General features: G+C 35.7%; 1 protein-coding gene across 1 annotated transcript in view; it reads right to left on the reverse strand.

Moving 5' to 3' along the window:
- Positions 1–4115: 4115 nt before the first annotated feature.
- pdzrn4.L (PDZ domain containing ring finger 4 L homeolog) overlaps positions 4116–15659 on the reverse strand; it is a 66989-nt gene continuing 55445 nt past the window's right edge. The window contains exons 6-8 of the mRNA XM_018252534.2: positions 12351–12452; positions 10110–10226; positions 4116–6226 (exon numbers count right to left, since the gene is read on the reverse strand). Coding sequence (XP_018108023.1) covers positions 4709–6226; positions 10110–10226; positions 12351–12452 — 1737 coding nt within the window. The 3' untranslated portion in view covers positions 4116–4708. The remainder of the gene's footprint in view (positions 6227–10109; positions 10227–12350; positions 12453–15659) is intronic.

The following is a 15659-nucleotide window of genomic DNA, read 5'->3' on the forward strand; positions in this document are numbered from 1 at the left end:
TGCACAGCGGCAGCCAAGGGTACCAAATGTATACTCTGGGGAAGGAGCCGGTAAGGAAGGAGCTGGAGGCCTAGTTAGAACCAGATAACAGGAGGCAAACTCAGGTTCAGGAACAAGCCAGGTTCAGAACCAGGAAGTCACATAGGGGACAGGAGTATGTAGCAGGAGTCAATGGAACAGCAAACACAGGGAACAAAGCACCTAGGACCAAGCAAGCTTGATCTATAAAGGCTAGTGAGTCACAGTAGCACAGGGGGTTATCTAGCCAGAATAATGACTAACTCAGAACACCAGTGAGCAGATAAACAGGTGAAACAGGCATGCCTACTTGGAAATACAAGGATACCAATAACAGTGAACCAGGACCTTTGCTGTCTGCTGTAATGCAGACAGCACTGATAATACCAGGTCACTGGTTCAATCCATCTTAGCCCTGGACCTTTGTTTACTTTCACATGTACTAGTCTCTTTTGAATTTTCTCTTGAGTCATCCATCCATCAATAGTAATAGTAATATCCATCAATAGTAATATCAATACTGAGGGTCCCAACCCTTTTAGCAACAAATTATTTCACTCAAAAATGTTGGTTTCTAATATATTCAATTTCCACCTTTAGGTCATGGTTTTCAATTCATATAAAGTACCTATAAGTACTGAGTATTAGTTCACTTGTCTCTTTGTTATGTGAAAATTTTGCTCTTTGAGCATTTTGTAATGGGTTCTAGTGTGGTCTAGCATGTTTTTGTGTCTTTAGGGGATTGGGAACTTTGTATGAATAAAATTACTTAAGTATATTGTATGGACTTTTGATCCATTCACTGGATTGTGCCGATTTGTCAGTTGGAAATCCCTTTGAAGACAGGGTAAGATGGCAGTGTAGTGCTGCTATAGAAAGATCCCAGGGCCAGTACATTTCTTCCAAAGAGGAGTGCCAGCCCCAGGAAAAATGCAGCAATTAAATTCACTGGATGGTCCCTAATACAGTATATTGGCACCCCAAATGGAGCTAGGGTTTACTTGTCATTTCATTGTTTGTATTTAACCCTGTTCTGTTATTACCACCAGACACCAGTCTGTGACTAACCCTCATGAATATGTGGTCCTGTTCATTTGTAATGGACCCTACATTAAACAAATGTAATTTGTGTGAAACAGTTGTATGTAAAGATAGGGAGAAATATGACACCCAAGAATATTTAAAGTGGGTGGTTGAAAATATTGTAAAGCAGTACTAATTTTATCTTTTTCGCCATAGGTTGGCCAAGAGTTCGAAAATTCAAATTTCATTAATTACCAGGCTAAATCGTATACATCCCTGTAGGATAGTGGTTTGAAAACTGTGTGGCTGACCACCCTGTGAGAGCCTGGATAAGCCTGAAGGCAAGATATTCCATAAAGCCTAGCTTGTAGGCCATTTAGGGAGAGATTTGAGGTTAACATTTATTTGATATCCTATATATTCTGCATGGTCTAATGGTTGATATATTTTGTGCCTGGAATCCATTATTTAAAGAATAATCAGTGAAAATATGAATTTAGTAATTTAGTACATTGCAATGGGAGAAATGATGTAGATTGCAATTATATATCAGATTGCCACCTTGCACTCATTTACATACTGATTTATTTTATATGTATATATATATATATATATATATATATATATATATATATATATATATATATATATATATATATATATACACTCAAGAAAAATGCTGCTGCACACCAGGATTTATTGTGAAAAAAGTTAGTCCTTTATTTGATCGACGTTTCGGTCCTCACCATGGACCTTCATCTTGATAAAGGTCCATGGTGAGGACCGAAACGTCGATCAAATAAAGGACTAACTTTTTTCACAATAAATCCTGGCGTGCAGCAGCATTTTTCTTGAGTGAATATTGCATCCCTGTATTGCACCCAGGTATGTAACTCCTTATGTGTGTGCCCTAGCCCTCCATTGCATATATATATATATATATATATATATATATATGTGTAATGTTTCACCTCCTGAGGACGGCTACAGTTTGCTAGCTGAAACGTTGAGGAATAAATTCACAGCCCTTTGAGGCTCTTTTTCCACGAGAAGCCCTGTGAGTGCGGTCTTTTTTCATTTATTATATGTAACCTTTACCAGCACCCAGGCAATTAGCTTTTCATTGTGGAGTGCACCAGTTTGGATTATTATATATATATATATGTATATTCTGCCCATTCTCGTCTACAAGACTTCTCTCGGGCTTCTGCTTTTCTCTGGAACTCTCTGCCACAAGCTGTCAGACTTTCTCCTTCCTTCCAAACTTTCAAGCGCTCCTTAAAGACCCATCTGTTTAAAGAGGCCTATTCGATGTACCTTAATTAATCATTGCTGTATCAAAAATGACAGTGTTTATATAATCCTAATGTCTCAATTGTACCCTAACCTTTTAGTTTGTAAACCCTATTGTACTCTGTAATCCTTGTCTGTTATCCACCATTTATTCCCTGTTTGCTATAACTGCAGTAAAGCACTGCGTATCTTGACAGCGCTATATAAATAAATGATGATGATGATGATATATGTATGTGTATATATATATATATATATATATATATATACATATATATATATACATACATATATATATATATATATATATATATATATATATATATATATATATATATATATATTTATAGTATTCCACAGAAGTAGGAATGCACACTGGGATTTCTTAATCTTTATTTGTTCATACCTTAAAAGAAAGGTGTATTCATTTTTTAGTAGCAGTATGCACAAAATGTCGCTGTCTTAAATATATTGATAATGGGTTGAGTGCAGAGGACTCTTGTATTTGACTATATATATATATATATATATATATATATATATATATATATAACAAACAAGGGAAAGTTGTGCTCACCACTATTTTTTAAAACCATTAGGTAGGGGTGCAATGAGGGTGTGACCACAAAATACATATAGTCAACTACAAGAGGTCCTCTGCACTCAACCCATTATCAATATATTTAAGACAGCGACATTTTGTGCATACTGCTACTAAAAAATGCCTTACCCTTTAAACAACACAATAATATTTATTATATTAAATATATTGCAATATATGGACAAATAATCCCTGTGTTGTTTAAAGGGTAAGGCATTTTTTAGTAGCAGTATGCACAAAATGTCGCTGTCTTAAATATATTGATAATGGGTTGAGTGCATATATATATATAATCTATGCAGGGATCAGCACACTCTAGTAAAGGTGAATTAAAGTGTTTTTATTTGTAACACAGCATTGTCCAACATTTTGGTCCCACCTGGAGACCTTTATCAAGGACCTTTATCAAATAAAAACACTTTAATTCACCTTTACTAGAGTGTTCTGATCCCTGCATCGATTGTATCATTCCGATTGACCGTACACCTCGAATGCGAAAAAGTGCGGACACCAAAGCTACTTTGATAATTAGTAATCACCTTTGATAATTAGTAATAATAAGTGTGGATTTTTTATGTCATTGCATAGCTTTTAAAATATTTAAAATATTTATATTTTGCTCTGATCACTTTGATAAGGTGATGTCACTTCCCTTATTGGTTATTCACCATTGGCTAATTAAACTTGTTGTAATGAGAGGTGTGGTTGCCTTGAGAAAGGTCCCTGAGAGGACCGAAACGTCACGTTGGCTACATATGCACATGTGAATATATTGTTTTTTCACTGAAACCCTGGTGTTGCAGGTCATTTCTGCACTATATATATACATATACTTTTTCTGTACTTGATATTTTCAAAAAATACAATTATTTACCCTTAAGTCTTTCCTAGCCAGATTTGTACAACCAAACTGTCGCTATTGTACAAAGCTATGCATGAACATATGACAGACATACAGTTTCTGTTGTTTGCACCAATTAAACAATGGTGTGGTTATGGTGACATAATTAAGCTGAATTTTTGGAAAAGTGAGAAACTTGAAGCAAATTAGACAAATTTTAAAAACTTTAAAAAGTAACATTTTAAATGGGTTTGCTTTGGTTAAGGAAAACGATAAAATACTATTTGTGCAAAAAAACATGCAAAAAAATTAAACTACATTAGACTCCCATAGCCGTGTTTTGCCAGTTATGTGTAATAATTTATTTCTCTGCCATTTTCACAGTTATGACTACATTACTGATGCCACTACAAATTTGGGCAATATAACTAATTTACACTTGGACAAATACAATTGCAATTACCAAATTCCATGTACAAATAAAAAAAAAAAAAAAGGCAAATTATTATACATTAGGATAACTTCTGATAAATTACAAAGTTTACATAGGAAGTTTAGCTGCATGTTTGCAAAAAAGAAGTATACAAAACAGATTTGTTTTTGTATTTAGAGAATTATGCAGGTAGAAAAAAGTTAGAGAAATAAATCCAGTGTTTAACTTACATTAGGTGCATTTTAGTAAAAAAACCAATGGCTTTTTCTATTTCAATTTTCTTGAAAAAAAAAAAAAAAAAGAATATCTGAGTACCTTTACAAGTATTGAACTTATAAAAAGAAAGCACTTTTATATGAAAATCAAGATGTAAAATTTACAGATAATTTTGTTTACAAAATGAAAAACTATAAACCATCACAAAATATATAAAAGTGCCACATTTAACGAGGCAATCGTAGTCTACCTTGTAAGGTAGCATACTGCTTCACAGCCACAATCAAACAGTTGTGACTGATAGAAAGGCATTGTGTACTCTGTTTCCTTCAGGGGACTTTTCACCATGTGTCATGAGTTCTTGGATTGTCATCCAATTGTCCAAAATTTTTTTGTTCCGTTTTTTCATCATTTTTTTATGACTTAGTTCAATAATACTGACTTCCTTTTTGCTCTCACTGCCACTTTGAGGGCTCTCTTTTAGACACTCCAACCTGCTTCTCATCATGAATTCTCTTCTTCTCTTTTGTTCCTTAGCTCTCATAAGGTGCTGCTTCCTTTCCTCTTTGCTCCAGTAACGTCCCATTTTCATTTCACTCATTGTATCATCATCTGTAGTCATACCACTACGCTCTTCTTTGATTTTTAAGGCACGCTCTTTCAAAAGTTTGTCACGTACTGGCCTTTTAGTGATGTACCTTGTTCCATCGCTTCTGATTTTAACCTTCCACTCCATCCTTGGCTCTGTTATCCTTTGTGTTTCCTTGCACATAGTTACAAGGTTTAACTGACTTTGTGTATATTCTACAGCAGAGTTTTGTTGGATAAGTTGCATGTAACTTTGATAATGTCTTGCATGAACTGGTATATTTCCAAATTTGTATTCAGAGCTGTAGTAAGGTGAAAGGTAGTGTATCTCTTCTATGCTTTGATCTTTTTGTGCAGACAACTGACTGCATTGTAACTTTGTATCCTGAAATTCATGTACAATTTTCTGCCCACTAGCTGTAGATTTGGATGGAGAATTTTCGATGCTGTTTATCCCAGATGAAAAATGATTTGTTACAATAGTGCTTCTAAGATTTTTTTTATTAGTTATGCTAATGATCCTCTGAAGGGAGCTGTCAGGAGATCTATCTATATTTAGAGGAGTACTCCTGCAGCTCTCAGCTGTATTATATGCACTAGAGCTGTCCTTATCAGATCGTTCAGGATGGTCTGTGATATCACTGAGGTTTTCTTTTTGCAAGTTTATGCTGGTGCTACTGTTTCTCACTTCATCATCATTATTATCTTCCTGTTGCTTCCTGTTACTTTGTCGTTGATGTGCCTGCATAATGCTTTGGCATTCAAGTTCAATATTTCTCAGTTCTTCATTTAAGAGCTGTAGTTCATGCTCTACACCACCATGTTCTGATCTGCTACATTCAATGGTACTGCTGGAATAGTAAAGATCATACTCCCCTCTATTTTTGATCCTGCACTTAAGTTCTAACAATTGGCGAAACCTTTCACAATCCTCATCTGGGTTGCCCAGAGAATCAGAATCAATGTATTCTCCAGAAATATAACTTTCATTGCAGTGAAGTTCAATGCTTTCTAATGTTTCTTGGCTTGGTCTTAAATCTCTTGGCACCAGGAGAGATGTGTTGGTTTGGTACTCTGCTGTATTTTCCACTTCAGAGCTCTCATCGTTACGTTGACTTTCATCAGTACGTCCAAGGCCACTATCTTTTTCATGGTTATTAGATGAAGAGGTTGCAGTATCTGTAGTGCCATCCTCTTCTTCTGGCTTCTTTTGCTGAAGGAAAAAAAACATTATATGAAAAAGGTTTAAAATGATCTGCCAGATCATATATTTTTATTTAGATATTAGCAATAACAACAAGATTGTGAAAAGGTTTCACAGTTGTTACAGAATTCAGAACACAAAATGCAGTTGCCACATCTGTTGCTCTGTAGCATTAGGCCTTAGTAGTAGCACAGCCTCTAGGATAATTTTCAAATGCACAATTCTCACTAGCTAACTCCCACCAGTCATAAATACAAACTCTACAATAGAACAGCCTGAAATTTGATTTCCATTAAACTGTCTTTATTGACAATATAGGCACATTACAGCAGTCTGCACATCAACATATTGGGCACCAAATGGACCTTAATTAAGCTATGGCCCGAAATATTAGGGCCATGTCACTCTATGTGAGTGTATATATTTTAGGGTAGAAAATATGCTTTCTCTGTGTCCATGACAGACATGGCATTGGCACATCGGTACACAAACAGGGCAGATATTGGGGCAAAAATAAATACTTTTGCATTTATGTAACATCTGTGCACTGTGTTGGGGCCAAAGGGAGAGGATCAGAATTTTCTCCCACGGCATAGATACACTAGTAGAGAAAAGTCCTGGTGTGACATAGCCCTTACTTTCTCTATGTCCTCTTCCCACTGTCTGTCTCTTGCTTACTTCCCTAGACAACATCTTCTCCTTGCCATTGCTCTTAAGGGTTGACGTTTCTTTGTAAACCCATACCAAAATTCCTACATACAATATATGTCTTTCCAATGAAAGACTATTTGCCTTAGATGAATGATAGATCTGCCATCACCAGCCAAAGTGACCAGATTGATCGGCTGGCAGTTTTTGATGGATGACACTATAACCAATTTTCTATGTGGGCTCTGGCTCATTTTTCTATGTCGATAATTTAAAAAAAAATCTTTTATTATAACATATATTGACAAACCAATCCTATTAATTCCAGGATGGTCAAAGTATTTTTTTTCTTCTACATTTCATCTTGTTCTGTGAAGTTTCCTTCCTTATGGCCGATTTATGTGAATTTTTATCACTTATTAATTTTTGAAATTGTTATCTTTGACATTTTGTATAAGGTATCCCTCTTAAAAATTGCAAGCAATTGTTAAAATTGTGTTTTTGTGAATGTTTATTTCTGCTTACAATGTAAAATCATTCACTGGTGAATACTACATCACTAAGCAAAGGTTAGTGTTAACACCTGCTCTTTATTTCATACACTGTGAATGTTCGCAAAAGCCATTTGGTTGCAAAAATTGCAAAGAAGTCGTTGGGGTCTGCAGTAGTTCAAAAACAATGCAAACATGTTCACAACATTCGCAATTGTCTTTGCAAACTTTTTTTGTCCTAATGAAACATGTAACATTTCCCCAATAGGTTTTTATTTCTTAGTGATTATTTATTATGATATAAATTGTTATACAGGACATTGAAATATTTACAAGCCATATGGTAATGCTCATTCGGGTATGTAAATAAATATGTGTAATCTATTAACAGGGTAACTTTCTTTGATGTCTTAAGTTATTAATAAAGTTGTCTCGAGAGAGGTTGTATTCAAAGTTGTTTTCTTCCCCATAGATTTTATAATTTAGCTATTAACGCTTCTGTAGATTTATGACCATGACAAGTGGGCTATTTTAGTGCTTTTGTTCTTTTTCTGTAAAAATCTTTAGATCAAGATTTTAAATATCACCTCGTTTTTCCAAAATGCCTTAATTACATTTGATAGCTCATTTAGAAATGTAGTGCAAATTGCAATGTTTAGCTTCAAAACTTCATGTTTTTTGATTGCAATTCAGCTTTTTCCCCCTAGCATTTGGCAATAGTGGCATATGATTCACTTGCCGCAACTTGTGAAACTATTGATGCAACCTGCTGTGCAAAACTTGTAATTACCACCAGTTCCAGACTGATGATAAATCCAGGTTTTTTTATGTCATTGTATGCACTTGCTCAAAATTTATAAGAGAAAGCTGAAGAGTCGTATTCTCACTCACCACAACTTTCAAATTAATATATATATACAATATGTGGGCAACTTTATATCCATTTTGGCTCTTTGCATTTTTTTGGATTATGCCTTAATGTCAAATGTTATTTGCACAGTGTTTAGATACAATACACTTGTAGGGTAATGGTACAAGGGGTGATTTCAGGTGCTTTGATCATGTGTTTTTTTTTAAGTAGCCTAAAAACAGAAAATGAATTCTTCCAAATCATCTGCAAGTACTTGTCAGGCAATGATTGCCTGGAATTACAGCAGTTTCACTTTCTCATAATGAAATTATCACTTACTTGCATATGTTCTGGAAGCCTGCTCTTTCAATAATAAATAAAAGATGGTTTTATATGATTTTAAGTGTTATTATCTACCTTATTTCAGGTACCTGAAACCACACTATCCTTCTACAGTCCTTCTATGTCCCATTTTAGAGTACATTTTATTGCCCTATTTAAATGTAATTTTGAGGGTCTAACACCATGGCCAACATTTTTGATGGGGTTCTTTATTTTTTACAATCTTATAACCTGCTTTCTAATGCCTATTTTGAAATGAATGTATGATAGGCCAAATCACTGATCTGAAATGTCTTTCTCAATTAAGCATGTCTCAGTGAAGCCAAGTGCAACTATCTGAGACAGGGCACGCTTGTGTGTGTTTGCAGAAGACATTCTGTTTTTGCTTTATAAGAAAAAATGAGAATCCAGTAGCTGATGTGCCAGAGTCTAATCAGAAAGTAAGCTCTTTGTGGAGAAGAAGATTACAAGGTAGCCAGCTGGATTTGTTGATTAAGGATTAAGATCTGTGCCTACATCTTTCAGGCTCTCTGTCATAACCACTTTCTGTCAGCCATACATTTGGCTAACACGGAATGCTGGACTTTATAGAGGGTTGGCATCTCAGTGAAAAACAAAGCTCATCAAGGTTTATTGATTTCATCAGTTTTCCGTTTACTTGAAACCATTAGGAAAGGGAAGAAAAACTCCTTCCCCATTGACCCCAAAGGTGTTTCAGTTGAGAGTAAATAGGTCTATATCATACCAATAAGTGTGGTAAGTATATATACTATCAGCAAAAGTGGTATCTAAGCATGTAAAAAAGTCAAACAGAATAAGAGAAATAGGAAGAAATATGTGTTTAAGCTAGTGACACTGCAGAATTACTAAATTAAAGGGGATCTATGAATGAAAATATAATATAAGCTTCATCTTGCTGAAATAAGAAACTTTATAAACAACTCAAAATTTATGAAATAATCAAGTTACTCTTCACTCCCCTCCTCTAAGCACCTGTCTCTCTTTATTCTGTCTTTATGCAGTAGGTGGAGTCAGTTTTTGATTGACAGTTAGGTCTAATACATCCTTTGGGTGGGATTGCAACCTTAACCCAGATGCTCACTCTTTAAAACTAAACGGCTCTGATATAAATGCTGCTTCTCTGCATGCAGGGTGTTTGCCAAATTCTGTTGTTTTGTTATCTTTTGTTTGTCCTGGAGTTGGTTATTTGAGTTATTCTGCTATGAAATGGAGCCCCCCTTAAAAGACTTATTAGACCTACCTGTCAATCAAAATCTGACCCAGACCTCAGCATGAAAAGAGCACGAAGAGTGACAGGTTGTGGAGGGCGAGATACTGAAGAGTAACTTGAATATTTCTTAAACGATACACAATTTTTAATTGATTGTATTTAGAAAGTGTTATTACAGTGAGATGAAGCTTATATTAAATTTCCATTTTGCAATTGATCCCCTTTAATATTTGAACAGATTACATTCCATTTTATTTATTTATTTATTTAAAGAAAACCTTTTCACAGAGAAGACTAAAAATGTTTAATTTGATGTTTAATAATTTGTACCTGTTGCCCTTCATTAGCTTTGTTTTGCATTGCTTCGTTATGTTGTTCTTCCAATTTTTGGTTGTTTAACTCCTCCAAGAATTCATGCCTTTCATCATCTATCCACCCTTCATCCAACTGTAAAGAATACATTAGTACATTACATTATATTATTAGTCGTACATGGTACTGTTGTAAACCCTAATAGCAATGGCTGGCCAGATCCTTTCATCATAATGATTCTTTTGAAAAACAGGCCTGTTATACTTTTCTTTATAGCAGAAAATGAATGATAATATATTCAGCACTGGTGCTTTTCATCCAGCTCTTAAACAATTGGGCTTACTTGTTCCTAATCTCTTACATCTCTCCTCATCATTTTCTTCAAACAAAATACATTCATGTAAACAGCCACATGTCCAGTCCAGAGCACACGAAGCCCCAGCAAAACACACGTTGGGACAGTGATTACAGCCAGGTGCTGAGCAACATTCTTATAGGAATCGTTATTTGGGTATTTGATTGGTAATAGATGAGTACTTTGATTGCCCTTGGAAATCTAGGAATAGATCAAGTGAACTGATTTGTAGAATTATATTCTGATTATATTTTGCCACGGTGGATATTTAATATGATTATATTTTTACTTTTGTGTGTATTCATAGGCTGCAGTGAACATTCTAAAACAGTCTCTTTATTTCTTTTTTTGTAAAAATTGTAGCCAAAATGCCAACATATTCTGCTGGTACTATTGGTACCAAAATAAGAAACATCTGAACAGTAGGGACATGATATACTGGGGTAAAATTAGCTTAACGCATAGACTGTGAAACAGAATGAAAAGATCTTCTCACTCTGTGATGAAACAGAGCTGGATGTACCAAAAGAAGTTATTATTCTCCATTTCCTTTCCTTTAGGGATCATTTTAGCATTAATCACAAAGAAACTGTGGAGAAATGGCTTTTTTCTGTGCAGCTAATTAAAGGCGGTAAAGATTGCTCTGTCATAGTGAAAAATCCCTTGTTCAAAAACATCTGTGCTCATCGAATCTGGCAGTTTACTTGACTGCTCTAAGAAGTCTGTTTAATGATTTCTGGAAAGTCACCAAGATAAGAAGGTAAGAGCTGAAAAATGACCTTAGAATATAGTGTATTCTCTTATCACTTTGCTACTGAGATCATAGCAGAAAAAAAATGTCATATTGGAAAAAAAAAATCAACCACGCCAGCTGTCAGAAGGCACTAGACACATTACACAAGGCATCACATCCCTTTGCATGAGAAGTTCTTCCTTTATTACCTTTGTCTAGGCCAAGTGAATTTTTGCATTTTGAAATGAAAGCTCAGATTCGGTATTAAAATTAAATTTTGCCATTCAAGACCTTACATCAAAAAAAAACCTTAAACTTATGGTGTGAATTAAAAACTATTCCTGGGTGAAAACATAAGTTTAGGAAATAGAATCAAGCCCAGCAGTAAATTACACTGGCTCCTTGTTTGATACCCACAAAATTAAAGAATATGCACAAAAACCGGTAACAACTAAAGTCCTGAATTCATTCCATGTAGAGTGCAGCAGAGAGTATGTGGGCAATAGTAGTGAAAGGACTCGTAGTTTTGACATGATTAATGAAAAGAAGATTAATGGAAAAAATATGTGCTTTTTTTTTTATTTCTGTGTTTTCTATTTACTAGTTCATGGACCGTCCACAGTACAATTACTCAAAAGGGAATGTGTGTTCAACACTTGTCTTATACAGCTTGTGCTGAAATATGTTTTATATATAGTGGCTTATTACAGGATGCTGCTGCCTGAGGCACCCCCCCACCCTATTAGCTGATCAGCACATTAATTCAAAAAATCCAGTAGGAGACTGGATAACTGACCATACGTTATTCTTCATTTATATCGCACTGACAAATTCCACAGCAACTGTACATCATTTACATCAGCCCCTGTCCAGTGTAGCTTACAGCGTCCTGTCACATTTATACCCAAATGTTAATTTTTTATGGAGCCAGTTTACCTTCCTGTGTGTTTTTGGAGTGTGGGAGTACCCTGCGAGAATCAGTACCCCAGCACTTTTTATAGTAATACACATCATTAGGATAAATAATAACAATTTATGATTATTTTGCAGCTACCACTGTTACATGTTGAAAGCCAGCTAATAAAACCACATTGTACATAGCATAGCATAGACAACACGGTTTTCCCTATATTTTAGGTCAGGATAATAAAGAATATTCTTGATCACTAACCGGTAACTCTGGTCTCGCAACCAGCAGAGTGATTCTCTTGCATTCATCACTGGAAAGTAATGCCACAGCCTCCTCTCTGTTCTGGATATCTTGGCCATTAATCTGGAAAAACAAATGAAATGGGCACACTAGTTGCCATTTCCGCAAGGCAAAACACAATAAAGGGCAAATATCAATTCATTTGTGCTAAATGTATGAACAGTGAAAGTTACACAGAGGACGCATCCTCAGCCCTCGTTCGTAAATGCCGTCACTCAATTATGCGCTTACTACTGTATAAGAACAGTATTGATCTGTGAAGGATGGTGAACATCAGAGGAAGCAGTTATGTTCATAAACGTCTAACCTGCGTCCCAGTAACATACATCTAGCAACACAATTAACCAGCTTCTGACAGGTGACGTTCATCTTTTTCCGTTCAGAGTAATGGAACTGTCACTCTGAGATAATAGTGCTGGTAGAAGAAAGAATGGCAGCGGAATAGCTAATATCAGTCATAGAATAGAGGTGTAGTGAGCCAATTAGGGAGCTACAGTATTATCTCTCAGGATGCAATAATTAATAACACACTTCTGATTGTGATTTAGCCTAACAATTTTTATAAAATCCTTACTTATAGGTCATGTTTAACCCTATAGAAATGTCTCCCTCAAATTGCAGAAATTGATGTCATTATGCCAGAGTGGAACAGAAAGGAAACATGAGAAACAACTATGAAACCTAGGTGTATCAATTTGGGGCCCTCCAATGCTGATCTGAATTACTCACTAACACAAAAGCAACCTTGGCAAAGGGGAGGCTACCTGTAGAAGAATAGCAGTTTATCTGTTTTTTTGAGAGAGGTTGCACAAACTTAAGGCGTCTATTTAGCAACATTCACTTTTCTTTTTTTTCACTAATCAATTTTTTTCTCTAAAAATTAAAATTTTATTGAAAAGTACTTCACAAGTAAAAGCAGTCAAGGTCCTATAGAAGTCAATGGACCATCTATGGCACGGGTGATGTCGCTATACATTTGGTTCGGCTATGACTCCTGAGGGCATTGCTAAATCTATAATAGGAGCATTACAGTACATCAGGTTTTTAGAATCAGATCATTCTTGGTACACCTCTGCATTATGTAGGGTATTTACTTTATAGAACCTTTGGGCCAAAGCAGTCATGGGAAGATTCCTTTTTACAGTGAGGCTCATTTTGTAGTTCTGTTTATCATATTATTATTTCAAGAACATGATACTGCCTTTTTGTTTGTCTAGGCATTTTAATTGGTCCTCTGCTTTTGATTCCAAGCTACTGTCTTCATTATGGCAGTTGCCTTGCCTTTTTGTTTGGGCTTTGGGTTTTTTTGGGGTGGGGGAAGGGGTTAGGGAGTGTGTGAACTGTGGATATTTTGGTTTGTTGGAGGGAAGTGGAAGTCAATTTGGACAGAGACAAGACTTTGAGACTGGCTACCCATTGGGTGTTGGTGGGATTGTTGAGGGTGTGGGGAGGGAAGGCGGTCAATATGGAGAAAGGGATGGACTTTAATAGTTGGCTGTCCTTGTGTGGGTGGAATGGGGAGGGATGGTGGTGGACATGAAAAATGAACTGCACCAAAGTTAATTTGCTTGTTTGTTTTTGATTTGTTAGTTAAATAATTGTATTATGTTTTTGTATCTTTATTGTAAGTGTTTTATTTTAATCAAAAACCCTATAGAAGTCAATGGAAGCTCCGCTGATCATATTGGACCTTTCTTTAAACCATTCAAATTTTTAGAGGTTTTTGCATTTTTTTAGTGCATCATTCTGTGTTTTTTTCATTCGTTCTTTTTATATTAGGATCCTTTAATAAATTACATGGCATTTGTGGTTTTAGCGCAAAGGAGTTAATTTGTGGTTTCAAAAACCTCTAAAACCACTAAAATTCTAAAATTGATGAATGGGCATTTAAGACTTCGTTATTCTCTGCTTAGGGTAACAGTCCAGGGCTACTAGTATTTTTTTACATTGCAGTCAAGCCATTACATAAACTCTTGATTGAGTGATTGATTTAGTTCAGCTAAGGGGTAGATTTACTAAATACAGTTAAATAATCTTTCATTTTAAAAGTTAGTAGTATCCAAAGTAAAAGTCTATTACAATTAATACATCTTTCCCTGCATATTTACTTAGTACTTGCAGTTCTGTTTCAGTGAATACTGTTCTATATTAGATCAAGGGCTGACATCACTAGCATTCACCATCATTGCTCCCCTTGTACACCCTTTGTATGTGGACTACACAGTGCCCAGGACTACAGGAATATGCAGACTTAGCCCATTACATTAACCCCCATTCCCTCCCAGTCCACACTGTTTACACAGGTTTAAGCAGCTGTTCACATTCTATTCTATGGGCAAACATTTTGCTATTGATGGAATCAATAATAACTTAATGTTTGCTCCAGTATAATAGTAAAAGTAGACTGATTGTTAAACTTGCCTAAGTGATTGAATAACGAATTCCATGGCTAAAGGAGTTAAAGGAGAAGTCCTGTATTTACTACTATGGTGGGACAATCATTAAAGTCAAAGTTTATAGAAAATAATTGAATTTGACTCCTTAAAGTAGATCTAAACCCTTAATGAAAAAAAACCCTACCCCCTACCCTACATAGACCCCTCCTCCCCCCCAGCCTAGCTACTACCCCTGGTAAATGCCCTAACTCTTTACTTACCTCCCCCCTGCAGATTTAGGGCATCAGAGTTCATGAGTGCCATCTTCTTCTCTTCGTTAATCTTCGGAAGGAGAGCTGTGTATCTCAGCATGCGCAGTTGGAGCAATCTTCTGTTTTGCGACAACTGAGCATAAACCGAAAGTCACAGAAATTCCAGAAGTGAAGGAAGAAGACCCGAATATTACCATTGCGCAAGAATATGGCACCCGTGAACTCCGATGACCTGAATCTGCACCAAGGGGTAAGTAAAGAGTAAGGGGCATTTACCAGGGATAGCAGCTAGGCTACCCCTGGCAAATTAAGGGTAAATTTACCCCTGGTAAATTAAGGGTTGAATTCTCCTTTAAACACACTCAAATGTACAAGCCAGTAGGGTGCGTTTTAATAAATGAGTGAAATCAAAACTGCTTGGAAATATATTGGAACTTTTGTAAATCTGCATGTATGCATCAAATTTCTTTTTATTGGAAAGCATGTGACAAAATGCACATAAACAATGACAGGTAAACAATTCTGTAAGTACTCAAGTGTTGAAATTGGCAAATAGCCATTTAGTATGCTCTGAATTAGAAAAGCTGTGCACTTGTGTTAGAATAGAAGGTTATTTGGTGCTG

The sequence above is a fragment of the Xenopus laevis genome, chromosome 3L (genome assembly GCF_017654675.1).
Source record: "Xenopus laevis strain J_2021 chromosome 3L, Xenopus_laevis_v10.1, whole genome shotgun sequence".
Classification (NCBI taxonomy): domain Eukaryota; kingdom Metazoa; phylum Chordata; class Amphibia; order Anura; family Pipidae; genus Xenopus; species Xenopus laevis.